General features: G+C 43.3%; 1 protein-coding gene across 2 annotated transcripts in view; it reads left to right on the top strand.

Annotated features, from left to right (window-relative positions):
- The window catches only part of HPS3 (HPS3 biogenesis of lysosomal organelles complex 2 subunit 1), a 219,599-nt gene that overhangs the window by 124,994 nt on the left and 67,063 nt on the right, over positions 1 to 27,542 (top strand). For both annotated transcript variants that reach the window (XM_069213380.1, XM_069213381.1), the window contains exons 8-11: positions 1,513 to 1,621; positions 1,796 to 1,977; positions 15,253 to 15,427; positions 15,524 to 15,754. In XM_069213380.1, coding sequence (XP_069069481.1) covers positions 1,513 to 1,621; positions 1,796 to 1,977; positions 15,253 to 15,427; positions 15,524 to 15,754 — 697 coding nt within the window. The remainder of the gene's footprint in view (positions 1 to 1,512; positions 1,622 to 1,795; positions 1,978 to 15,252; positions 15,428 to 15,523; positions 15,755 to 27,542) is intronic.

Genomic DNA, 27,542 nt, shown 5'->3' with positions numbered 1-27,542 from the left:
AGCAGTTGCCTTTAAGTTCCCTTTCTTTAGGCTACTCTTCTTGGTGGGTTTTCAGAACACTGTATTTTAGCTATAATGAGAGCAAACTCAAATTGTATGTTTTGATTTGCTTTATGGCATCACACTTTTCGGCTCCATTAGGTTTCTCAGTATTGTGCATAGTTTTCCAGTAATGTAATGCTGAAAATATTCCCTATTGCTGTGCCAGTTAAGTTTTAATAATATTCTTCCTCACTGACATAACTATAATGGTGCTAATTGTATGAGTAAATGCTATTTTTTATAAAACACAGTTCTTCATATTATCTATATGACAAAATGCATTGCGCTAAGTTATCTATTCATACAAAGTAGTCTTTCAGTGTGCACCCATGTGGGTTAAAAGGATTGGTCAGTAGTGTATTAGGGAAGACGTCCTGTAGGCAGCAAGAAAATTTATGTTTAGCTTATACAAAGTTTCTTAACTTTCTGTACTGTTCTTGTGTCCTAATTAAAATGCCAGGTTGTGCTCTAGCTTATTTGATTATATCAAGTGTATATTAATCATGTTCTGTATAATATCTTTGGAAGCATTTCACGTAATCGACCAGTCTATCCATATTTAACTACTATTTTGATGTGAGATAAATCAGAATATTTGGTAATTTGTGTATTATTTTGTGTTCCATTCCACATGCTACCACATTATTTGCTGTTTCACATTGTTGTAAATATCAGGTTGTTATTAGCATTCACCTTCTCAGCCTCGGAAGGATCAAAAGTAGAGTCTGTCTTTAGTCATTGGAATGTATGACCTGCAGGTTACATCTAGGTCTTGGCAGTAACGCTTATCTCACTGAGCAAACTGCTTGGCAAGCAGCATTATGCATGAACCAAGTAGAAAATTCTGAAAGTTGGATACTTATGGGAGAAAAAGTATCACATTAGCAATCCCGGCACTAAAACTAAATCTAATATGAACTGAATTAGTGAGATGTCACTGGTTTCTCAAAGATTTGTGAGTGGGGATTTGCACTCTTTCTGGTTTGTTTTGGTACAATAGTACAACTTGTGTTAGAAGTAATTTTCATAGTCAATGAAGATGAGTCAGATTTAGGTGAAAAATCATGATGGGTGGGATGTCATTCGAAAGTCGAAGAGCACCATGCATTTTATTAGGTACATATATGAAAATATTGGTACCATTCCACATTTTGAGCAACCTTTACATAGTCTTCCACAATACTGTGTAGACTTGCAGCTCTGGACTTGCCATATGGGATAGGGCTAAAAAATAAAACCCAGTCCAGCAAGTACTAATGGGCAGGTTTTAGGGGTGAATGAAGAGAATGATCATTGGCTATCCAGCGTGGCACACAGCGCTTATGGAACACAAGCAGTTTTCTTGAACACACATGTATATATAATTTGGCCCCACCCCGTCCTAATCCTCTTGGAGAAGGTCAGACTCATTCACACAATTAACTCAGTGCAATAGTCATTTTTTAAAATAAGTTGCTTTGTTTTCTCTAGTTCTAGGAAGTCCATATTTGCTAAGCGTGAGCCACCCGTTGAAGCAGAACCAGGATGGAATTTATACGTAGTGAATTTAATTTCTGCAAGCCAGCTTTACAAAGAAATGGTATGAAACCTGTTTATGCTGGCCCCACTATGTTTACTGTGGTGACATTTTTAATGTCTTTAATTTTAATTTGCCTTCAGCTACACCTGCTGTTAATGTAGACTTTAAACTTTTTACTACAGTTGTTTTTGTTTCAAAAAGTGATGCCATAATTTAATTGCTGCTCATTTCCAGGTGGAGTACAGCACAAAATCTAGAACTGTTCGAACCCAGAGCAGCATCCATCTTCTAAGTGAGGCTCATTTGTTGGTGAGAGCAGCTCTGATGGACCACAACCTAAAGGACGCAGAAGAGAAGGATAAGCTGTTAACTGTGTTCAGAGAGAGCTGTGTGCTCCTGGGAGACTGCTTTAGCAGGTATTTATTTCACATTTACAGCCTTTTCTATTAATGTTTTGGAATCTTTTATTTATTGTTAATTCCAAATGGGGAAGAAGATTTTCATAATGGGAGTTCGTTTATCTTCATAGAAGCTTGTTATCTGCTCATCTCTGACACTTGCCTTGTTTTTCCCTCTAAGAAGGGTATAATTGGATTTTATACAGGAATGTTAATGTTTTGCAAATAAAATCAGCTGTGCTTTGAATTTACAACATTTTCCTTCTACACTATATAGAAGAACTCACATTTTGAGTCAGCTAGTCCTACCTTTGAAAGGTTGCACTTTGGCGGAGCATGTTTTGGTATGAGGCAGGTCTTGTTTTGTACCTAGGTTTCAAGCCCAACCGAATGTGGTTCACTAATAATCATGTGTTATATTTCTTTTTAGCCTCTTCAGATTATGGCCTGGTGTTCCCCGTTTTTAGATGTGGCTAAATTTGAATTCCTTATCAATTCTTCAAAAAAAAGCACAATAACAAGTACTAGAGAAAAGGAGGTTGTATTAGGCTAGCCCCATTCAGCAAGTGGCTTTCATATGTGTTTCATAGTTTGCCATTGCTTGAATAGACTATGCATCTAGCCATGGCATTTTGTATATATATTACATTGTCCCATTTGTGTTTCTGTTATACTTCAGTGATAAGACATAAGTTTATTCTATTGTTAGACTGCAAATGTGCCACAATGTAAAGCTTGTAACTGAGAGCCACTTTGTATTGTTTGATGAATCTTCTTTGCTGGCACACCAACTTATAAAATGCTAATTTATGTTTCTGTTTGTTAAGGAAGTGCATGCTGTTTGGAAGCTTAAGCCTGTCACAAAAACATAGTCCTAGTTCCTAATCGTACATCAATTTTCATTCTGTTTTCTTTGATGTTATGTTAACATGCTGAATTTATATCTTGTTTGTTCCCAAAGTGAAGACATACAGGTATAAAGGCTTCCTTGAGGTGCAACACAAGTACTGGCCCTTTATTACAAATATAGCTACACATGCCTTTTAATTAATCTGTTTACATCCCAAACTTCATCTTCTGACCATTTTTTATAACAATCTTTTTAAGACAACAGCTTGCTTTTTGTAATGCATTTTGTTTAGCAATGGCAATCCAACTCATATATTCTTTTTAGCCAATGATGTTACTTAATTATGCAGTTTTCATTCTAGGACAGCTAGGGGCAACAATCACCTCACTAACACCCCAACTTCACCTAACAACCCTTACGAAAAGTCAGATCTGCTAACTTTGCCAATGCTGATTTCACTTTTTTCCTCCAGTGCCATCTGCTGAAAATTAAACAAGTAATTTATAAGGACCCAGCAAAAATTCTCAAAGCACGCGATTTTGAAGTTTCACTCTCCCACAGTCTTCAGCAGAAGGAGCTTCAGTTGTGTGTTTCAGTTTTCCAGATAAATAATCTAAAAGGTCATAGGTTGTTTAGGAATTTGTGAAACAACAGCACTTAGGAAATGTACTTTGGGAAAGCCTAGGCCTCCCTAAAGGCGTTCTGAGAGATTCTTTCCCCCCATAAGATTTTTTTTAATACAAATGGTAAATTTACAGTGCTAAGCTACTCCCTTCACTTCAGTCTTCTATGTCTGCTACTTTATGTAGTTGATTGTGTCCTATACGTTCAATGAGCGCAGCACACACAATATAAATAAAGACAATGATGGTAGACTTTAGTAAAAAGATGACATGTAAATCAAGATAAACAATTAAAATAATGATTTTGCAGAGGTTTGCATTGCAGGGGATCAGTTTGTTCATCTAATCTTAACTGGAAAATATGAGAGTCTTGTCCATTCTATTTAGTTATTAAAACAGTAAATTAATATATGAGATGAGTTTTATTTAAACATGCATTGCTGCCTTATGAGAAGATTAAATTGTAACTTTCCATTAAGAGCATTTTTTTGAGGAAGCTGCTTGTCTCGTGCAACATCCTGCGCCCTACTTTCTGTGGGACCGGTTGCATTGCACATGACTGTGTATAGTGGGATTTACTGCAGTGTATGCCCAAACTCCATACACTCGTCCCCCAATGCATTGTTCTATAGATATGTTATTAGTTTGCAGCCAGCTGTGGATGCAGGTGTCATGCATTATGCCCACTTACATTGAAACAGCTGAATGTAGCCATCAGAAATGCACACTCTCTGGTCACAGGGTCTTACACTCCCAAAACCAGCAGAGCGCATCAGGCTCTGAGAGCTACACTGAAAGTGAAACCAGACCTACACAGACCTTCTTGTGACAATGAGCTGCAGGAGTGCTAGTTAGAGAGACTAACAAATGGCTTTTTGCATGCATAGATGCATTGCTATTTTTTGTTTTCTTTATTCTGTTTTTAATTTCGAGATCTATTTGCAAATTTGTGGATCCATAGACCTGAACTTGGTTCCACTCATCTTTGTTTAAACACATTTTGAGGCAAATATCTTTCCCTCCAGGACATCCCTAATCTGTGTAAACTCAGAAATTTCGATGTTATTTCAACAAAGTTAAATAACACCCATATTGAGGCTCATTTACAAACCAGGTATGGGTTATTGGGTAGTAGTAAGAATGATAACACAGACTGGACAAATGACTTTAGACAAAATGTTTCACTTGATCACTGTTCAACAGCGATGGATGTTGGGTAATATATTGATATTTATTTCACACAAGAGCAAAATTTGGCTGGTACACCAGTTTTGGCCAATGATGTTTGGAATTACCAGCAGCAGCTGGCAACTAGGAAGAGTGGGGGGACGGGGAAATAGGTGGTGGGTGGGTGCATGCATGCAAGGTGAGTGGTGGCTATCGGTAAAAAGAAATAGCCACTTACCTTGCTTGCTGCACGACGTCCAACGCCCTTCTTGCTCTGGTCCATGTTCTGGAGGTCTCTCATCCAGGCTTTGCGGACTCTAGCCAATTTGCCTAACCAATCCTGGCACTGATCTCATGCTGGTAACCAACATGAGAGAAACACCTAGACTGGAGGGAGTGGCTTCTCTCGGTGTTCTCAAGAGTACTAGAGGTCTGTGCTTTCTCTAACCCAGCTGTCTAAGACAGCTGGGTTAGAGAGGTTTAAAATGTGCATGTCTGGTGGGCTGTCGCAGAACAGCTGGCCAAAGAGAAGTGTACACTTTAAACCTAAGTTCACAGCCAGCCCACCAATCCTCCCTCCTGCTTCATTTGCCCTACCCCGTCCTGACTTTCGGTTTGGTGATGAAAAATAAAATGGTAATAAATTAAGTTTATTACCATTTGTTTTTCATCTCTGAGGCTTTGAGGAGGAGGGGGTTATTTTTCTTAGTGGGGCGAGACTCCTCTGTCCTAATGGAGGTGCAGCCCCTGACAACTACTGTTTTTACATTAGCGCAATCATACCCTTATATCAATTCCATATTACTCAGGGACAGTGCCTTACCAAAAATCCTTGCTTTTGGCAGCACTGAATGTATTGCGGTATCACGTATGTTCGTAGCGGGCAAACAAGGGGTGGGGAATTGGGGAAAGGCATGCTGGAAATACAGAAGTCTGAAATGTGAAACAAAAGTGTTTGTTCATTAAAGGCTGTTTGTTCCCGTGCAGTATGTCCTGCCTCCTTACTGCAGTATTATGTATGGGAAGTGAGTCCCTTTTACCCACAAATCCCCACAGACCATTAGGATTCCTTGCAGTTATTTGTCTGCAGAGAATCATGTGTGATTGATCAACCAGATTGCTCCTCGTGTGTCTTCTGTCTATTGACAGTTATACCAGTATGCAGGCCCTAAAAACATTAAATGCTGTTAGGTAACATCTCTAGTCAGTAAAGTTACAGGAGATTATGTTCTCGGTGCTGGGCCTATTCTCCCCCCATATTTAATACTCCTTTTAAGAGCTATTTCCTGCAACAATCACCTGCATGTTGCACCCCAAGTTATGCCTTACTATTTGATCGGAAAGCCTTGAGAGTACAGCTTTGCTCCTTTGTTGGTCGACCACCAGCCAGGGAGCCACAAAAGTAAGTCTCCAGTATAAAGCCTCTCTGCTACAGACAAGGTCCATTGTCGGAAACAAAGAACACAGGCTACCCCTCCATCCTGGATTCTAGGAGAATGTAGGCATGCTAAAGTCTCCTTTTAAAGTTGTAACAACAAATGGCTGCCATCAGAGAACCATGGGAAATGTAGTCCCATTAGTCTTGTGCATTTTCAGTAGTTTTTGTATGCATAAATGTTCTTGGTCGAATCCACCAGGAATCATGGACTTGGGCTTGACTAAAAGGTTAACAATTATTTATTTCTTTTGTGCCCTCAACTGTTTTCTGTTGAAGTTTTATTATTAGTAAGCGTTATTGTTTTACAGGCAACAAACTTAAAGCAACTGCTAAAACACCACACATACAGATCAAAATATTATACTACTTTATACATCACTTTCCAAAACTTGTTAAAATCCACCAAGTGCTCAAACTAGGACCAGGGACTGTCTGACCGAGGAGTGTAATGGTGTCCTTATGTGTTCTTATCACTAAATAAACACAGGCTTCCATTTCTAGGGGCGGGTGAAAGATGAAAATGGGAATTATAATAATAAATGCATAGCTGAATATTTAAAGCTTATTGAGCAAACTAGGCTTCCATAAAGCCCTTCCATTTCCATCCCAGACTGATTCCAGGCTGTCAACTAAATATAGCATATCTGTGATTAAAACTAGGAAATTCATAAATATAACTCGGACTCGCAAAATCATAAAAATGTTACTATACCTGCAATTCGAGTAACTTAAATAATCTACTCTACTTAACTATAATGTACTTGACCAGTAAACGGGTCTCAAATTATGTGATCCTAGGCAAATAGTTTACAGAGTCAACTTGTTCTTAATTCTCACATATGAATGCACCTTGAAATATGTGAGCTCAGCATTTCTGCAGTAAAAAACCTCTTTTGTTTGATTAAATCGACTAAAGTTTGCTGCTTGCATCACAAGAATCTAGCCCACATACCCATGAGGTCTAGCCCACATAACCTAGGATTTCTTTTGGTTTACTAACAACATTGCCATCAGGGCAGGAGTGTTTCTCAGTTTGTTTAAACACTCAATTTTAATAAACATATTACCAAACCATGATGTGGTAACATATTGTCATCTACACACAGTAACTTTCCAAAAACCTCTCCACTAACTTGGAGCCTTACTGATAAAACTATATAGTGTATTAACAATCTGTGTAAATTGGGTTTCAAGAAAGATATCCTTTGCACATTTACATGTAAAGTATTCTGATGTGTTTTGATTCTATGAAAATATTTTCTCATCACACAGAAATATAAAAAAGGCCTTTCACAACTATTGAAATATATTTTGAAATGTTTGCACAGTTGACTTAGTCATTTAAGTGTTGCGTGTTAGGAAAAACCTGACACCCTATATCCTTTTATTTTACATTCTAAGCAGCAGGTCTCACAGTTCACCTTACAAAGTGCTGGAACTCTGCATTCAGAAGGAAAATTAATTGTAAGAAAAACGGACTTTTGACCTCGATCTGTGAACACAGAGCAAATGTGAAATAAGAGCAATTTTTAAAGGCATATTTTATTGCCTCTTTACCTATGAACTGAGCAGAACACCTGTTCAGCGTCAAATTGCCAGAAGGGACGAGTAAGTATTAAAAATAGCTTGACCTGATCAAATAAAACTCGCCAATGCGAGTTGTCGAGTGGATTTTTCGAGCCCTGCTTCAGCCCATCACAAAACTATTACGTGCATGGCTGTTGTATTCCCAAGATCACACAGCTTATTCTAGGCTCACAGCATGTATCACGGAAGATCTCAGGAGAGCAAGCCTCATTTTTTAAAATGTTAGATTCTCGTCAGGCATATAGTCCAGCATAAATACTATTCTTGTTGTGATTCAACATCTAACTTCCACCCAGGCTAGTTAAAACTCTTACCCTTTAACCCCTTGAGCAATGGCGTTATACTTTCCCCTCCATATAAGGAGTTACATTTTTTCAATCCTGTCAGAATTACTGAAACTTGGTTCTTTATCCTTTCAATAGTTTTATTTCACTGAACTTTGTTAACAATAACCGTAAATACTTGTACTAATCTACCACCTCCAGCATCTAACCATCTTCCCACCGTTTACAACAAATATTTTTTTTCCGAAGATGAGACTGTCTTAGTGTAGGCAAGACTCTACCTATTTTAAAAAACAATAATGCCTAACACAGACGTACTCAATAACTACCGACCAATGACTAACAACCTGATTATACAAAGTCATTGAGAAATGTGTGTCTTCTCAATTGAACAAACAGATTGACAATAGCAATCTTTTGTCTGTTGCTCAGTTCATATTTTGAGGTGACCACAGTACATAAACAGCAAATTTAAAAATACACAACATGCTTGATGAAGAAGATACTTGCCTCATTGTCTTATTAGATTTATTAGCAGGATACACTGTCAACCACACCATACTCCTCAAAATTCTTGAACAGTGATTGGGCCTCAAAGGCTCAGTACCCATATCGCTCTGATCATTTCTCATCCGTCACCCTCATCTAGTCAAGTTGGGTAATTTCACTTCAAGGCCTGATCAAGTTTCCTGTGGTGTACCCCGAGGCTCCATCTTATCTCCAGTACCTTTCAGTTTGTATGTTGAATGTCTTGGCCTCTTACTGTTAGGCTCTGGAATGAAATTACATCAGTATGGGAACAGCCATCAACTTTATTTAAAATGCTTCTCATTTCCTCATTGCTGGACATGAACACACTCCAAAGGGGCATTGCCCAGATGTTTGCATGGACAACTGAACAATACCTAAAATTAACCCTTCAAAAGAATGAATTTTTACTCTTTTTTTGCATGTCCTATGAAGGGATTGATTCATAAGTCATCAAAAAGCTCATGCAACGTGCTACTTGCCATCCTCTTCTGCTGAGTTAATTTTTTGGCTTCTTCTTTGAGAGTTCTTGCTCAAAATTGCCCAAACTGCCAACTTCCTCCTTCGCCAACCCAGGAGTCAAGCATCTTCTTTCTTATAATCAACTGCACATGTACTCATCATTTCCAGAATTGACACTAATTCCATCCTAATTGGTCTTGTAGCCTATCTTATGTTGCCTATGTAAGCAGTTTTTAATTCCACTGTCCAATTAGTCTTAGAAGAAATACATTTGGACCACATAACTGATTCAATGAATCTTTTGCTGGAAACTAGGGTCCAATTTAAGCTTTGTTGTCACATGTTGAAGGCCCTTCACTTATGAAAACTGGGTTACGTATCTGACCTGCTGACAATCTCCGGGACCCCCAAAGGTTCCTGAACTCACTCTCAAATCCCTTACATTCAGATCATTGCTAGCCCATATTTAATATCTTCTTTTTATTACAAACAGCTTTCACTTCAATATGAATAATTGTGATTTTCTCTAATGCACATTCATAGCATGATCTTCTGTGTTACAAATCTGTTGCAAAATGGTAATAATTAAGTTTATGCAAATACATTCATTATAGTTAAACTTCTTTGCTCGAACATATAATTTTTAGATGTTACTAATACACAGAGTTATCATAAGGTTATTGAATGGGGGCCTCAGTCCTTGTTATCTTTCAGTAGAAAATGTTACGAAGTAATCCTGAAGTCACTGCCGGGGCATTTTTGTTAAATGTTTATTCTAACAGTTTGCAACATGTTCCCTGACGTACCTTTTAAAAGCTCACATATGAAGCCATAGGTTAGAGAGGAGCTTCCTGCCTGGGATATCAGACAAGTGAGGCACAACTTCAGCACCAACTTCAACTCCAGGGAAGGTTGCTTTGGGATGGGTGCCCTTCACAGGTGACTTACAGGCTATGAGCTTATCCACAGCTTGTGACCAAAGTAGCAGGCTTGCTATCTAGACTAAACAATAAAGACTTATTTTTCTGAAAAAGGGTATGCTCAAGAAAACCACTTTTGAAACTTGGAATTGAGCAGTTTATTTACTAACCTGCCTGAACTTTCATAGCGCCTAGAAGCAGCACAAAGAGGTACTTGGGATTATGACATGCAATAACCATGTTAGAATGTTCCCTTTTTCCATTACTTATAAGTTGCTTCAGTGCATTACTGTTTTTTGTGTGGGCGCAATTCATATGATGTGCACGAAGGTAGGATTTGAAAGTAAACATTTTAAATGCATAATCTGTTTACTAGTGCTGTATGAGTGTGTTATTCCAAAATAGGTTTGTGTGTCCACCTGTTGTCCCTAACACTACTCATAGGCTAATCATTACCGGAAACACTTAATACACAAATACTGCTCAGTGAGTTGTGAATTGGTTGAGTTTCAATTATGTCTGACTGTCATTTTGATAATTTACTAATTAATCATTTTCTTGTCTCATGTTTTTTCATGCCCCTTCTTTATTTTCCTAGACCTTCTTAGACTCCTCCTACCTCTTGAGCTTGCTCTTTGCCAACGTGATTCTTTTTCTTAGGCTGCATGCCTATCACCTTTTCCTTTTACCATCATTTTCACCTCCTTTGTTGTGTTTGCCAAGTTTAAATCCTTTCTAACTCACTCAAAGCTGCACAACAAATTATTGTGCAGTTTTGGGTTTCGACAGAAGCCTCTACTTCGGCACCGTGGTCGACAAGGGTTTGGTCCATATATGCTATGAAGTAATTGAAGTAATATTCAGTAATTGACAGCATTAATAGATAAAACATAGAAGCTTGAAAGGACATGGCACCGTTTTGCACCTTTTGGAAGGCTCAGGGCTCTATAGCCCTAGTCCGGGTTAGACTACCCTTGATATTACACAAATCTGGGACCATGCAGCTCAAGTGAGTTGGAGTTCCACTCCTCCCTGAGTGGGGGGGCATGGGCCAACCCCTAAAACCACCAGGGGTGCTCCATAGCAACGTTTTGACCAATTGGCTACCAGCTAGATGGGCTGGAGTGTTGTCAGAGGTAAAGATTTCTATTGTTATTCTGTAGTATGGTAAACTCTGAGGACAAGGTGAATAGGTTTTCTGATGCTGCTGCCAATTTGTCTACTACTGTTAATGAAGGGTCAGATGTACAAAGTTAATTAGCAGTTTTAAACTGCAACATTTGTCATTGCCACTGCTAAATGGCCTTGTACTATGTACCAACCCTAATTTGCGAGTCGGTAACCTATTACTTTTTATTATGAAGGGGCAAGCCAAGGGTGTCCTTTTCTAATTGCGAGCCGAAGGGGGGTGAATGATTGTTTTGCAACAGGGAATTGCAGTTATCACCAATTTCAAATAGGTTGTAACCCATTCACAAAGGGAAAGGGGTCTCAAGGGACCCCCTTCTCCTTTGTAAATGGAGGCGCCTACATTTTTTGAGAGCACGCAATGCCTACTCTGGGAAAAAATGAAAAGGAAACTTTCCTTTTTTTTTATTGTGTAATGCATCCAGTTTGTCTTTGAGGAAAAGGGGCTGCATTTAAAAAAAAAAAAAAAAAAAAGTCAGCTTTATTTAACAGGCAGTCACAAACATGGTGCAGGGATGTGGAATTCCTATCGCCCAAAGCCTGGGACATCTTGTTTGGGGTCAAGGGCAACACGTTTTTATGTTTACTTTGTCCTTAGGACAAGTAGGCCCAACCCTCTGCAGCACAAACCCTTTGGCTGCTTGTTTACAGAGAGTTGAACTCTCTGCAGTTGAGGTAATGTGTTTCCTAAAGATAATGCAGTTCGAACTTGTATTTATGGTTCATTATTTGAAAGCCTTCATTATTAGGGTGAGTGCTGTAAATAAATGTTTTAAGGTCACACTTCACTACTGACGTTGGTTCCAGTACAAAAAAAAAAAACGTGTATACACATGTTTGAAAAGTTTAGGGTATGAGGCTAAGTATAATGCTCCCAGAATGCTCTCTGATTAGATGCAAATGAAGTGTCATTTAGTAAAATGTTTTGATGCATGCTAGTATTTCCCAAAAATATTTCTAATGGAAAATCAGTGTAACCATTTTCAACACGATTATGGGAAGCATGAAAATAAACAAACACTGACAAAGCCAACTGATCTGACATATTTTTATAAGTCTTTTAGTTTCATCAATGCGTGTCTTGTTTTGACATGGCTTTTGTAACATTTTATTGTTGTGGGAGCTACCAGGCCCTCAACATTGTAACAAACACTGGCAAAAAAAAAAAAAAACGTTTTTGAACTCTAAAAGCACACGTTGCCACCAGTGGCATAACAAAGGCCCCGCAGCCGCCCTCCAGGGGGCCCCTTCAGCACAGCACCTGCCCTGAGTGAGTCTGGAGAGGGGGCTCCTCCATGTTCTTTGCAAAGGGGCACCCTCCAGTTTCGTTACGTCACTGATTGCCACTGAAGTTCCTGACACTGAACAAAACTACTTTGTGTGCCAATATGCTCCTTGTGGAAGAGCAGAATGCGATCACTCACAGTAAAGCCAGCCGAAAGAGAGAGAAATAGAAGTTTAATAAAAACAAAATGTCTTTGTTAACACCAGACCTAATTAGGGACCAAGACCCACATGTAGGTAGCTTTTTGCATGTCGCAAACAGCGACTTTAGCTGTTTGCGACGTGCAAAAAGCACATTGCGATGCACAAACCCAGTTTTGCGATTTGGTAACCTGGTTACTGAATCGCAAAACGGGTTTGCGTCTCGCAATTAGGAAGGGGTGTTCCCTTCCTAATTGCGACTCGCAGAGCAATGTAGGATTGTTTTACGAACGCGGGCGCAAACCAATCGCAGTTTGCACCCATTTCAAATGGGTGCTAACACTTTCACAATTTCCCCATTGTGAATGGCACTGTAAACATTTTTTCAGAGCCTGCGGACCACTGCCTGCTCTGAAAAAATGAACCGAAAACGTTTCATTTTTCGTTTTTGTAATGCATCTTGTTTTCCTTTAAGGAAAACGGGCTGCATTACAAAAAAAAAAACTGCTTTATTGAAAAGCATTCACAGACATGGTGGTCTGCTGTCTCCAGCAGGCCACCATCCCTGTGAGGCCGCCATTCGCACCTCATGATTATTCATGAGGTGGGCATTTGCGTAGCCCTTGTGAATCACAGATGGTGTCAGGGACACGATCCTACATTCGGATTTGCGACTCGCAATTTGCGGGTCGCAAATCTGAACCTACCTACATGTGGCCCCAAATTCTTAAAGAAAGTCACAAAAGTGCACCCATGGTATATGTCGTACCCCTGTAAAAGATTTGTGAACTGTATTTTAGCATGGGTAAATACGTATGTGTAGATTTGCTCATGTGAAAATCTATTGAGCATTTGCAAGTTCATTTTCCCTCCAGCCACTTTCTTCCCAACCCTGGAAGAAGTTCTAATTCTGCCATTGTCAGGAGTAAATGTCCAACCTTTCTTATTATGGGAAAATATTAGAGAGAAGCTGGTGAAAATCATTAAAACATGCAGGTTAGTAGGTTTGCAGACTCAAAGGCATTCCAGCCCTGGAACTATTGCTTACTGCTTCCTCCAGCCCCAGTATGCAGATCTGCAGAAAGGTTGAAAAATAAGGAAATTGCTACAGTAGGGATTGAAACTGCAAGTATTCAAGCCCTACTATGGTAGTAGCCCTGGCATAATCAGAGAGGCTATTATCAGAGCTCTTACATAATGAGATTGCTGCCATAATTTGGCGCCACACTACATGGCACCAAAGAGACAAGTAGATCTTTTTACAGGACAAGTAGATTTGAGATCAACCTGTCCCGTGGTCAAGTAGATATTTTAATAAATTCCACACCCCTGATGGTGGTCTGCTGACCCCAGCTGGTCACCATCCCTGTGAGCGCCTGGCATTCCCATTGGCCAGCAAGTTATGACCTGCCTCATGAATATTAATGAGACAGGTCCCTTGTAACCCATTTGCGTATCGCAAACAGAGACAGTGTTGTACATCAGCTTTTGCAATTCACAAATTGTGAGTCGCTATAAATCGCAATTTGCAAGCCGTAAAAGCTGACCATCGTACATCTGGCCCTTAATATTTTTTCCTTTTATATGAATCTTTTGCATCGATGGCTCTTGATTTTATTTTTATGATTTACACTGGAGTGTTTTATTTCTAACATATACATTTGCATATAATGCTCAGAATTTAGGGCATTATTGTTGATGGTTGACGTGCTACGTTTGCTTATTAAAACCTCAATAAAAAACAGTCAAGATAGAAATACATAAATAAATTGTTCTTTGCAAACATCATGCATATGTAACTAAATTTTTCTGTAACGCGTTCAAATACCTTCCAGTTCAGTGGTACTACCGAAAAATAAGAAAATAAATAAATAAATGAGAAACTTGATTTAGATTTGTAAATTGTATTCTCCTTTCAGGATTTGTACTGTGTACGACATTTCTTCTGTAGCCCAGGAGGGGTTAAAGCTAGCACAGCAAGGCTATCAGCAGAAAGGAGACACTCAACTGACTTCTAATTCTGTGTAAAAATGAATTAGATACAGATACGTGCCTATATATATACCCAGAAACAAGTAACATAGTGCAGCAACAAATGGGCAACGTCACAGTAACATTTAACATTGCTAGTTTGAGTCCAGTTTCCAGCTTGGAATGATTGTTAATATCTAGTGGCATCTAGTAAAGTGGAGAAGACCTCTCTGAAGATGCTTATTTTCTAATTTCTTTTAAATGCCTGTAATTTTCGTGATGTTTCGATCTGGGCTAAGTAAGGTCCATAGTGCGTGCCTTGGAATGTGCTTGTTTGTCCAATCTGATCTGAGCAGTCAGATTTGTTTGCTGGATCTCAGGTTGCTGCTGGGTTTGTAGGGCAGTGCTGACCTCTGCAGATAATGTAGGCCCTAACGCAGTCTTGTTTTCAACACTGTTTGATGGGGATCCCTCTTTACTACCTGGGTAACAAAAATCAGGAGAGTTCTTAGAGAGCAAGAGTGATGTGATCAGATCTTGCCAGATGGAGGTATAGTCCAGCTGCCTGAATTTGTTTCCTCTGATGGCAGAAATGTTCTTCTTGTGTTTTCCAAAACCAATGATTGTGCAGTAGTCAAGTGATGAGAAAACTAGGGCTCTTGTGTGTTCAGTCCAGTGACTTAACAGTAGCTCTAATGTTTCAGAGTGATTAGCTTATTTTCCAAGTACATTGGGTTATATTTTAAAATGCCTTAACACGTAACATATTCTGCTTTGTTGAGTATTATAAGGAGTTATTATGATAAAGTACCTTTAAAGGTTAAAATGCTTCTGTTTTGCTTCTTTTAAGGTTTGACACAAAGGATTCACACCTTGCCCTCCCTTATTATAAGATGTCTGGGTTATCACTGTCTAAAATTCTGAGCAGAGCAGTCTTAGAAGAAGAATCTGCGAACTATGGAAAGGGGTTCATATTTTACCTAAAACATTCACTTTTTGAAGAGTTGGATGAAGTGTTAAACGAAGTAAGTGTATCATTCTAGTAATAAACCACTTTATCATATGCTAAAAATAAGAACAACATTTTGTTTAAAAGCTTTTTCTTAATTTTGATTATACAGGAAATGGCAACGAAGGTGCTCCATATATTAAATGGTACAGAGAAGAGCCACTTACCCCATGCTTTGTGCAGCCCTTGCATGCAGAATGTCTGCCGAAAAACTGCAATGAAATACCTGCAAAACCTGAATATCTCTACGCCCTCTACATTAGTGACTCTTACAAAGGCTGCCATGGCCCTTAAAATGCAGAACTTCAAAGCGTTTGAAGCAGAAATGGAAAGACATTCTGAGGTGGGATATATTTAGAAGCATTTGTTAGTGTCTGGGTTTCCTAAATATCAATTGGGAAAAGTTATTCTGGCAATTACGTTTTGGTCTAGTCTTTCTCGAGTCAGTGACAAGACTGAGATTAATTTCTTAACATATTTTAAAGTATGGCTTTCAAAAGATGCAATTGCTTCATTGCCACTGTTCAAGATATGTAAGGTCTTAGAAAGAGGCTGTTGATGTGGCAACAGCACAGCCATCTCTTAATGATGCATTTCTTTGGAAAAAATAACAGGACTTACATCATGTTTTTCACTAGCCGATAGTAAAATTACCACACGTTACAGTCAGCTTTCTTTTATATTCGATATCATCCTGTTTGATTTATCTCACTCCTTTTCCTCTGCCTTTACACCAGTATCTGGTCTCCCTGTTCCTACTGCCAGTGTCTTCTCTCTACTTAAAAAAAACAAACCTCCAGCTGACTGCTGTTATGATGTTATTTTATTTGTATTTGTATAGTGCACCATGAGGGTATCTTTGCTCCTTACAGATGTGTAAGACTAGCCCCGGGGAGGGTGAACCTACTTTAAGACAGAAGGAAATTCTAATATGAAGTGGGAGGTCATTTCAAGTTTTACGAGTGATGTAGACCTCCACATCTGCTTTTGTGAATGTGTGGGACGTGTGCTAGTAAGAGTCCCAGAGAGCGGAGGTGCCTGGGGGTTAGCGGAATTGTGTGCGACTCTTCAGGTTGGCTAGGCCTATGTTGTGTAGTGCTTTGTATCAGTGGGTGAGGAGTTTGAACTGTGCACGCTTGTGTATCGGGAGACAGTAGAGCTCCTTCACGTGTGGTGCGATGTGAGACCGACATGGGAAGTTGAGGATGAGTCTCGCAGTTGCAGTCTGGATGGTCTGCGGTCACTATGCGAGTAGGTTGGTGATTCCTGCTTAGAGAGAGTTCACATAGTTCAGTCTGTTGGTGATGAGAGCTTGGGTGTCGGACCTTCTGGTGTTATGCGGCAGCCAGTTGTAGATCTTTCTCAGCATCCTTAGAGTGTGGAAGCAGGATGCGGTTAAGACTTTGACCTGGGCAGACATGTGCATTTTGTTGTTGATGATGAGCCTGAGGTTCCATGCTTGTGGGCCGGGTGGTGGGACTGAAGTCTGTCAGCTACCAGGTTGGGACCCATGGCGAAGAATCTTTTCCAAAGATCACCCTTTCTGTGTTGTAGGTGTCGGCTTAAGACACTTGCAATTGATCAAGGTGGCCACTTCAGTCAGGCAGGTGTTGAAGTTGTTCCTTGTGTTGGCGATTTGTCTGATAGTGACAGAATCAGTTGTGTTTCATTGGCGTAGGAGAAGATGTTGATGGTGTGTGTGTGACACCTGCCGTTGAGGTCCTGTAGACGTTCAACAAGGTGACGCTGAGAAAGGATCCTTGAGGTACTCTGCAGATGACATTCCTGGCATCTGAGCAGTAAGGTGACATGCTCACTGTTTGGGCCTTCTCGTTACAAATGTGCATATCCATTGGAGTGCTGGTCCTTAAATACCATTCTTGTGTAGTCATTTGACCAGCAATCTGGTGCCTATCACCTTCCTCTCTTTATGCAATATATTCGGAGCCTGTTGTATATACTGCATATTCTGCATATGCAGTGACACCTGAAAGTCCATGCAGTCAGTCTTTTGATGCATTGCCACCAACTGGATTACTTTCACCCAGTCCTTAAACCTCTTGACCATAGCCAGGTGTATATCATTATTTCAACCTCCACAAAGTTAGATTACCATTATTTCAGCCTGGTAAGCAACTATACATTTATTTTGGATATTTGTATTTATTTTTTTAATTTGCATTTTTCCTTAGTTTTTTTATGCTTTATATCTGATAGAGACTTCTAGTTGCAGATTCCATACCTTAGAATTCACCCCCAGGCGTCAGACTGGATCTGGAGATTTTTTCTTCGAGCAATACCCTTGCGCGTCGGTCGTTGGCGTCGTGGTCGCCGTGATGACGTCGGGAGTAGTACATAGACGCCGCCCTCGCGCCGTGACGTCAGTTCTTTTCTTTCCGCGCCACGCGCTGATCCGAGAGAGAGCTACCCTCGACTATTTTTTGGCTGAATTCTACCGTTTTGTGCGTCGAGGATGCCCCCGAAGATCGGGTTCAAGCTGTGCGAGGACTGCCACCACATGATGTCGGTGACGGACCCTCATCGTGTCTGCCTGTGGTGCCTCGAGCCCGACCACGACCCGAAGTCGTGCTCCGAATGCCAGGCAATGCATCCGAAGGCTTTGAGGGAGCGGTCCCTAAAGCTGATAGGGGTCCGGCACTCAACCCCGCGTACATCCCGATCTCGCTCGAGAGGAAGGTCTCGAGATCGGTTGCGGAGACACCACCACTCGTCTTCTTCGAAATCGTAGGGTCAAGGTAAGAAGAAGAAGAAGTCGAAGAAGTCCCATCACTCTCCGACTTCACCCCGTCGCTCGGCCGACGCGACGCGGGACGAGCATCCACGAACTAGGCCTCCATCCTCGGAGCCTATGACTGGGTCGACTCTGCGCTTCCCCGAGTTTCCCGGAGCCGGAGCAACCCCCGCCCAACTCAATGAGTTCTTTGAGGCCATGCGCCTCATCTTTGGGCGTGCCGACCCCGATACAGCGCCTTCGGGCCCAAAGGGCTTGGCTGAGGGGCCTTCGGGTTCCGCGCCGGCGGCTTTGGCCCTGGCCACGAGGTCGCCTCCAGATCTGTGCGCGGATCCGTGCCGACGCTGGTCGCACAGTCGAGACCTTCCCTGCGCTGGTTTGTTTAGCGACACTCCCGACGTCGGTAGTGTCCACTATTGACGTAGACCCGATTCTCGTTCCTGACGACTCGGAGTCGGAGCGGCGTCGGGCGCTGCCGCCATCGGCTTCGGTGGGCCCCATTCGCCCGAGGTCAGATTCTGACCCGTTTTCCTATGGGTACGAATACGGGGAGGAATTGGAGGGGTCCTTGGACCCTTATGAATACCAGGAAGACCCTACTATGGACTGGGCACAGGACTTGGGCGAAGCCGGTGGTCTGGATACTTCTCCTGGCGGCTGAGGTCCTTGGCCTTGAGCTACCTACAGTCGAAGTCAGGTCTAACCTCCTGACGGAGGAGCTTCAGCCTAGGGCTTCTACGTCTGAACCCCTTCTCTCATTTAATGAAGCCCTCACTAACGTCCTTTTGGGTACATGGTCCAAACCCAACACAGGGGCTCCTGTGAACAGGACTATTGCTCGGCGACATCGGCCTGCCCCGAATGACCCGAAGTTCCTGTCCCAACATCCTACGCCTGAGAGTCTTGCAATCAAGGCGTCCTCTTCTTCTGGCGTGTTCCCTTCCGCACCCCGATAGGGAATCCAAAAGGCTTGAACAATTTGGTAAGAAGTTATTTTCTTCCTCCAGCCTCGCGCTGCGGTCCGTGAACACCGCATGCCTTTTGGGACGTTATTCCCACTCACTGTGGGATACGGTTGCGCAAGTCCTGCCGCAGATACCGGAGGAGGCCCGTGCTATTGTCTCCCAAGCAGTCAAAGATGGGAGAGACGTGGCAAAGTTCACAATCCGTTGTGGGCTGGATACGACCGACTCTCTGGGCAGATCGGTTGCTACGACTGTAGCCTTACGGCGCCATGTCTGGTTACGTACTTCTGGCTTCTCGGAGGATGTCCAACAGTCACTCTTGGACATGCCCTTTGATGGCACCCGTCTCTTCGGAGACAATGCGGACTCGGCATTGGAGAGGTGTTCAAGGAGTCCAGGGCTACGGCTCGGTCCCTTGGCCTTTCTGCTACCACCCCCACCCCACACACACAGTCCGCTTTTCGTCCCTTTCGTGGCCACGGAAGGGGCGCCCTGTCACGTCCTCAACCCAGGCACCGGGCCATGCACGCTGGACAGGGCGTGGCCGGGGGCGCGGAATCCCACATAGTCGTGGGACAGGGAACCAGAGGTCTGTCCAGTCAACCTCTGCCTCCGCAGCAGCCTCCAAACCTTCCTAGTCCGTCCCCTCACTCACGCCAGTAGGTGGCAGAATCCGCCATCACCTGGCCCACTGGGAACATATAACCATGGACATGGGTTTTGCAAATAATTTGGAAGGGCTACTCCCTTCTTTTCGAATCTGCACCACCACACATGCCACCATCTTCCATTCCCTTTCGGAGGATCATTTGGTGCTTCTCCGCCAGGAAGTCGCGGCTCTCTTGGCCAAGGGAGCTTTAGATAGGATCCCTGTGCCAGAAGTAGGTTGTGGTTGGTATTCCGACTACTTTCTGATACCAAAGAAGGACAAAGGCTTGCGCCCTATCCTAGATCTTCGGGACCTAAACTACTTCCTCAAGAAGGAGAAGTTCAAAATGCTCACCCTGGCTCAAGTTCTGTCTGCCTTAGACCCAGGAGACTGGATGGTAGCGTTGGACTTGCAGGACGCTTATTTCCACATCCCCATCCTGCCTGCCCACAGACATTACCTACGATTCGTGGTAGGTCACGAGCACTTTCAATTTACCATGCTCCCTTCCGGCCTTACCAGCGCCCCTCGGGTGTTCACGAAAGTGATGGCGGTGGTTGCAGCTCATCTGCGCAGGTTAGGGGTCTCAGTCTTCCCCTACCTAGACGATTGGCTGTTGAAGGCGCCTTCGCCTCCAGACAGTGGTCTCCCACCTCCAGACTACGCACCAGCTGGGGTTCACTATCAAAGTGCCTAAGTCACACCTGACTCCCTCTCAGAAGCTCCCTTTCATCGGAGCAGTTCTGGACACAGTTCGGTTTCGGGCTTATCCTCCCCAAAAGCGAGTCCAAGACATTCAGGCTATGATTCCGATCTTTCAGCCTTGGTCTTGGGTTTCGGTGAGACAGACTCTGAGGCTGCTGGGCCTCTTGGCCTCCAGCATCCTGCTAGTAACACATGCCAGGTGGCATATGCGGGCTCTGCAGTGGGACTTGAAGTTCCAGTGGGCGCAGCACCAGGGGAATCTCTCCGACATGGTCCAGATCTCGGAGGGGACTGCGAAAGACCTGCAGTGGTGGCTTTCGAATCCCAATTGGGTCACTGGCAGATCCCTCTCCTTTCCCCACCCAGATCTCTCTATAGTGACAGATGCGTCGCTTCTGGGTTGGGGCGGCCACATGGGAGAGGCAGAGATCAGAGGTCTCTGGTCTCCGGCGGAGTCGGGACTCAACATAAATTTGCTGGAGCTCCGAGCGATCAGACTTGCGTTGAAAGCATTCCTTCCCTCTCTCACAGGGAAAGTGGTGCAGGTGTTCACAGACAACACTACCGCCATGTGGTACTCCAACAAACAAGGCAGGGTAGGGTCCTGGACCCTTTGTCAGGAGGCCCTTCACCTCTGGACATGGCTGGAACATCAGAACATTACCCTGATGGTTCAGCATCTGGCGGGCTCTCTCAACTCCAGAGCAGACAAACTCAGCCACTGATGCACTGTCGATCACGAATGACGTCTCCATGCGGAGGTGGCGCAAGGTCTCTTTCTCAAGTGGGGAGAGCCTTAGTTAGATCTGTTCGCCTCCGCATAGAACGCGCAATGTCAGCTATTCTTCTTTCTCGAGTGGAACTCCGGCCTCCTTTACGCCTTCCCGCCTATCCCTCTTCTGCCCAGAGTTCTCAAGAAAATCAAGAGCGACAGGGCCCAAGTTATTTTGGTGGCTCCGGACTGGGCTCGAAGAGTGTGGTATCCAGAGCTATTGAGCATGTCCATCGATCCTCCACTCAGACTGCGTCTTTGGGCGGATCTTCTGTCACAGCACCAGGGGACGGTCCTCCACCCGAACCTGTCCAACCTCCGCCTTCATGCATGGAGATTGAGCGGCAACAGTTGACGGCAGTTGATGCCCTTCCACCCGAAGTCTCCAATGTTATCTTGGCAGCCAGGCGTCCCTCAACTAAAACTGTATACGCCTGTCGTTGGATAAATTTGTGGCATGATGCACCAACAAATCTGTTGACCCCCTATCTGCCCCTCCTTCAGAGGTTCTTCTATTCATTCTTTCCTAGCCCAGCAGGGCTCTGCATTGGGCACCCTGAAGGGGTATTTGCCTGCTATTTCCGCCTTTCTTAGGCTTCCTGATTAGCCCTCACTCTTTAAATCTCCTCTTGTGAGTAGGTTCTTAAAGGGGCTTACCCACTTATTTCCTCCCACTCCCTTCATCATGCCTCAGTGGGATCTTAATCTTGTGCTTACTTTCTTGATGTGCACTCCCTTTGAGCCTATGCATAATTGTCCCCTACGGCTCCTCACATTCAAAACTGTCTTTCTCATCGTCATCACATCTGCTGGCAGGGTGAGTGAGCTTCAGGCCCTTTCTTCAAACCCTCCATGCTTGTCCGTACACCCCGACAAAGTGGTGTTACGCACAAGGGCTTCATTCCTTCCTAAGGTGGTTACACCGTTTCATGTGGGCCAGTCCATCACTTTGCCTACCTTCTACGCACCCCCACATCCTTCCCATGAGGAGGAGAGACTCCACCGTCTGGACCCAAAAAGAGCTTTGGCGTTCTATCTCAATCGTACTAAAGACTTCCGGGTGGACGTTCAACTCTTTGGTGGCTATGTGGGTGCGAAGAAAGGGAAGGCGGTGCAGAAACGTACTATCTCTCGATGGGTGCTTCTTTGCATCAAAATGTGCTACGCCTTGGCGAAAAAGCAACCTCCTGGTGGCTTGCGGGCTCATTCTTCCAGGGCCAATGCTGCATTCAGTGCTTTAGCACGCGGAGTTCCTGTCCTGGATATCTGTCAGGCAGCTACGTGGGCGTCTCTGCACACATTTGCTAAGCATTACTGCCTGGACAGTCAGGTCTGTCGGGACGGTCAATCGGTCCTGCAGGACTTTCTAGTATGATCTTAGTTCTCAGCCCACCACCGAGGATGGCATTGCTTGGGTATCTATTCTAAGGTAAGGAATCTGCAACCAGAAGTCACTATCAGATGTACAAGTTACTTACCTTCGGTAATGAAATATCTGGTAGAGACATATTCTAGTTGCAGATTCCTTACTGCCCACCCATACTCCCGCTTGCAAACTGATTTTTAGGGACAGGGATTCCCCCCTTTCAGGTCCTTAGCTCTGGCGCACCAATATCAGTGTTCTTAGCGGCTCTGCGCTCTGGCATGGAAAGTCATTAAAAGAAACTGATGTCACTGCGCAAGGGCGGCGTCTATGTACTACTCCCGATGTCATCACAGCAACTACGACGCCTGCAGAGCCGACCAACGCCACCTACTGACGTGCAAGGGTATTGCTCGAATAAATTTTTTCCAGATCCAGTCTTTTTCAATATTTAGGGAAATTCTTTAATAAGGAGTATATTCTACATCTCTATATACACTTGTTTATATTTTTTCCCTTCACTCTGTCCCCTGTATATATTTGCATTTTCACTATTTTTCTTCTTTAGTGTAAACCATTGACCAACATCTTAGTAGCAATCAAGTTAGTAATCAAACGCTTCTATGTATAATTAATTGGGGTTTATTTTCTTCAATACCAATTCTAACAACTTATAATATTGAAAATAATCACTTTCTGAGAATGAGATGTACTGCTTGCTCCCTGCATTGCACATTGAAAGTTTTTGAAATGCATTCAGCAGATTACTGTAAATGGAAAACACTTTTCGAGGTGATATTTAATTAGTTGTTTTTGGTTCCCTGTTGAGAGTCTGACTGCGATTGCTCTGTAAGGACTAAAATGCAGAGATTGTGGGTTGTAATAGTTATGTTATAGTATACGAGTTTGCTGGCTACTTGCAGATTTTTCATTTATTTGAATTTTAATCTTTGTTTGCACTGCTACAGTTTCAGGGAATGTTTAGTGCTCATTACTTTAGTAACAGACTATTACATCTAAAATTAATTATAGTCAATTTCTCAAACAAATACCCACACACCAAAAAAGCCCCGCCCCCTCGGACTCCACAATGCAACTTTCAGCAGTATTTGTTAGAACAAGGGCAAATAGATTGATAGAATTGCATCTAATTTTTCACTCCAAGCCATCTACCCATTTGGTCTCCATATGGATGAACAAGTTACTGACCATTGGAACGTCTTCATTTTCCAGACACTAGCTGGGTTTGGATCTGAGAACACACTACCTGACATTCTCTAACCATGCGTTTGAGATCTGTGTCATGCGCTTCGGTGAAGTTATAAGTCATTTCATATGCCATGAGTTATTAACTCATGTGGTCTCTGTCTTATGAAATTGACTGCCTGATTGGAAGAGTGGGGTCGATTTACCATTCTCAATCCATGATCACAAGGATTTGAGATGTAGGTTGGCAAAATTTTACAAAGCGTCAAGAATATCTTTTGCCAGCCTCTTTTATTCTCTTTTCCTATTATAAAAGAAAGTTACATAAACTCCTCACAATTGTGATTGTGTTAAGCAGTGTCAGAAATTAAGTATGGACATGACATTCACATAAACAGCAGTTTAAATTATGGGATCAGTAGTTCTCTGACACCAAGATAACGCTTTAAGACTTACTGTAGAACGTCAAAAATGATTTTTTCCCTGAGTGCCTTGAAATTTCTTTAGGTTCAGCTTTTCCTTTGTTGCACTGAGTGGTTACAGGGCATTTTTGGTTTGTGAAAGTAACAATTTAGTAACATTCTCAAAATTAGGACTTGGAAAGATTATTTACTTACCACTGTCATCACACTTGATTTATGCCATTTTGTGGGATTTTGTTATGCATACAGGACACTTTTAGGGGCCTCTGCTCCATTGGTACTCTTGCACTACATAAGCCTAATAGGATTAAGTACACAAAAGTGGTATATATTTGAGGCTGGCAGATGTCTTAAGTGCAGATTTCTTTGAGTGCTGTTCACTATATATTATGATAGAGATAGATATGCACTATATATATGTTTACAAATTCATGTGGTTAATGTCACAAGTAGCCACATACAATATAAAATGATAAAAATGGTCTGGTACTGTTTATTAATTATTTATAGAGCTCAGTTGTTAAAGTTGTTAAAACATCGTGGCACAAGGACATCATACTGCACAGCAGACAGAAACCTCTGCAAAAGAAATTAACCAAACAAAAATGTTTTCAGTCGTGTTTTGAAATGGAAGATGATAATCAATAATGCAGAGCTGTAGCAGAAGAGATGTGGGCCAGTAACTCGGAAATGTCTTCCTCCACATTGCACTTTTTAAAATCGAGAAACTTTCAGAAGTACTGAAATCTCTGGCAGGCTATAGGAAAGTGGGGTCAGATGAAATCTGATGAAGCCGTCAGTGCTGCTCCTCTGGAATCCTCCAGTTTGTTTCTTTAATTTTATCTTTTTGACAATTTGATAACTTTTCAAAATTATAGTTACACTATGAACCTCCGACTTACAGGCCCTCAGACTAACTTTATACTCCTCTTCACTTCTCATGCATGCCTAGCTTACTCCTTCATGTGGCATGAATGGGCATCCATTATATAGCCAGACAACAGCATACATTGAGCAAGGACTTGGTTCTCCTACTGCCAGGTCTGGGGGTGCAGTAGCCATTCTGGGTCAGAGAGAAATAGGTGTTAACCCAAGGGTAGGTCGCTCCCCCTGCTGCTGCAGCTCCACCAGCCCAGGCTCCTGAACCCTCCAAGCAAGTCCTGTGAAAATACAATAAGTACTCCCCCCGCCCAGCCCCTCGCCCTGCCCCGTGCTACTCACCTCTTCTCCTGTACCTCTGTCTTCTGCCTTCCGCTCTCCCCTCCTACCTCTCTCCGCTCCTCCGCCGTCCTTCTTCCCTTTGCTCTCTGCTCCTCTTCTGCAGCCCTTTCGCTGCGTGCTCTACTCTTCCTCGGCCCCGCTCCTCTTCCTCACCGCGTTCTCTTCCTGCTTCTTTCTTCATCTTTGGTCTTCTTCTGTGTTCTTCATCTCTATTCTTCATCTGTGTTCTTCTTTCTGCCCTGCACCCCGTCCTGCGTGTTCTCTCTTCCTCTTTGTCCTTCTTCTGTGTTCTTCATCTGTGTTCTTCATCTGTGTTCTTCATCTGTGTTCTTCATCTGTGTTCTTCATCTGTGTTCTTCTTCTGTGTACTTCATCTGTGTTCTTCTTCTGTGTACTTCATCTGTGTATCTTCCTTCTCTTCTGCACTGCGACCTGCGTGTGCCTTCTTCTTTCTTCATCTGTGTTCTTCATCTGTGTTCTTCTTCTTCCCTGCTGCGTGTTCTCTCTTCTTCCCTGGTCCTTCTTCTGTGTTCTTCATCTGTGTTCTTCGTATCCTCTGCTTCTCAGGTATCTCCTCTTCTGCCTGACTCCTCTTCCTTGACTCTTCTCTCCTCCTCTTCTTTACCCTTCTTCCTGGCTCTTCTCTCCTCTGTTCTTCTGTTCTTGACTCCTTGCTCCTCTTCTTCTTTACCTTTTTCTTCTTGGCTCTTCTCTCTTCTGTTCTTGACTCCTTGCTCCTCTTCTTCTTTACCTTTCTTTCTTCTTGGCTCTTCTCTCTTCTGCTCTTCTGCTCCTGACTCCTCGCTCCTCTTCTTCTTTACCTTTCTTTCTTCTTGGCTCTTCTCTCTTCTGCTCCTGACCCCTTGCTCCTCTTCTTCTTCACCTTCTTCTTGGCTCTTCTCTCTTCTGTTCTTCTGCTCCCGACTCTTCTCTCTGTCCTTCCTTACTCCCCTCCACCTCTGCAACCCCCCTCCCCTATCTTCCTATCTTCCTTCCCTACTCCCCTCCACCTCTGTAACCCCCCTCCCCTATCTTTCTTCCCTACTCCCCCAATCCTTTAACCCCCCCTCCCCTATCTTCTCTCCCCTCTATCTGACCCCCCCACCCTCCACTTTCCCGCCGCCACCTCCTGCTCGCCCCCGCCCCCCCTGCTCCCATTGGTCCCCCCACTCCCACCCTCGCCCCCAGCTGACCCCTCCCCCCCTCCTCCCTCTTATGGCGGCCGCTGCGCTACAGAGTTAGCGACCCTTGACCCAAGGGTAGGTCGCTCCCCCTGCCGCTGCAGCTCCACCAGCCCAGGCTCCTGAACCCTCCAAGCAAGTCCTGCGAAAATACAGTAAGTACTCCCCCCGCCCAGCCCCTCGCCCTGCCCGCGCTACTCACCTCTTCTCCTGTACCTCTGTCTTCTGCATTCCGCTCTCTCCCCTCCTACCTCTCTCCGCTCCTCCGCCGTCCTTTTTCCCTTCGCTCTCTGCTCCTCTTCTGCAGCCCTCTTGCTGCGTGCTCTACTCTTCCTCGGGCCCGCTCCTCTTCCTCACCGCGTTCTCTTCCTGCTTCTTTCTTCATCTTTGGTCCTCTTCTGTGTTCTTCATCTGTATTCTTCATCTGTGTTCTTCTTTCTGCCCTGCACCCCGTCCTGCGTGTTCTCTCTTCCTCTTTGTCCTTCTTCTGTGTTCTTCATCTGTATTCTTTGTCTGTGTTCTTCTTCTGTGTACTTCATCTGTGTATCTTCCTTCTCTTCTGCACCGCGACCTGCGTGTGCTTTCTTCTTTCTTCATCTGTGTTCTTCATCTTTGTTCTTCTTTCTTCCCTGCACCCCGTCCTGCGTGTTCTCTCTTCTTCCCTGGTCCTTCTTCTGTGTTCTTCATCTGTGTTCTTCGTATCCTCTGCTTCTCAGGTATCTCCTCTTCTGCCTGACTCCTCTTCCTTGACTCTTCTCTCCTCCTCTTCTTTACCCTTCTTCTTGGCTCTTCTCTCCTCTGTTCTTCTGTTCTTGACTCCTCGCTCCTCTTCTTCTTTACCTTTCTTTCTTCTTGGCTCTTCTCTCTTCTGTTCTTGACTCCTCGCTCCTCTTCT

This window comes from Pleurodeles waltl, chromosome 11 (genome assembly GCF_031143425.1).
Source record: "Pleurodeles waltl isolate 20211129_DDA chromosome 11, aPleWal1.hap1.20221129, whole genome shotgun sequence".
Classification (NCBI taxonomy): Eukaryota; Metazoa; Chordata; class Amphibia; order Caudata; family Salamandridae; genus Pleurodeles; species Pleurodeles waltl.
The sequence above is the reverse complement of the archived record's forward strand: the minus strand, read 5'-3'. Positions and strand labels throughout refer to the sequence as shown.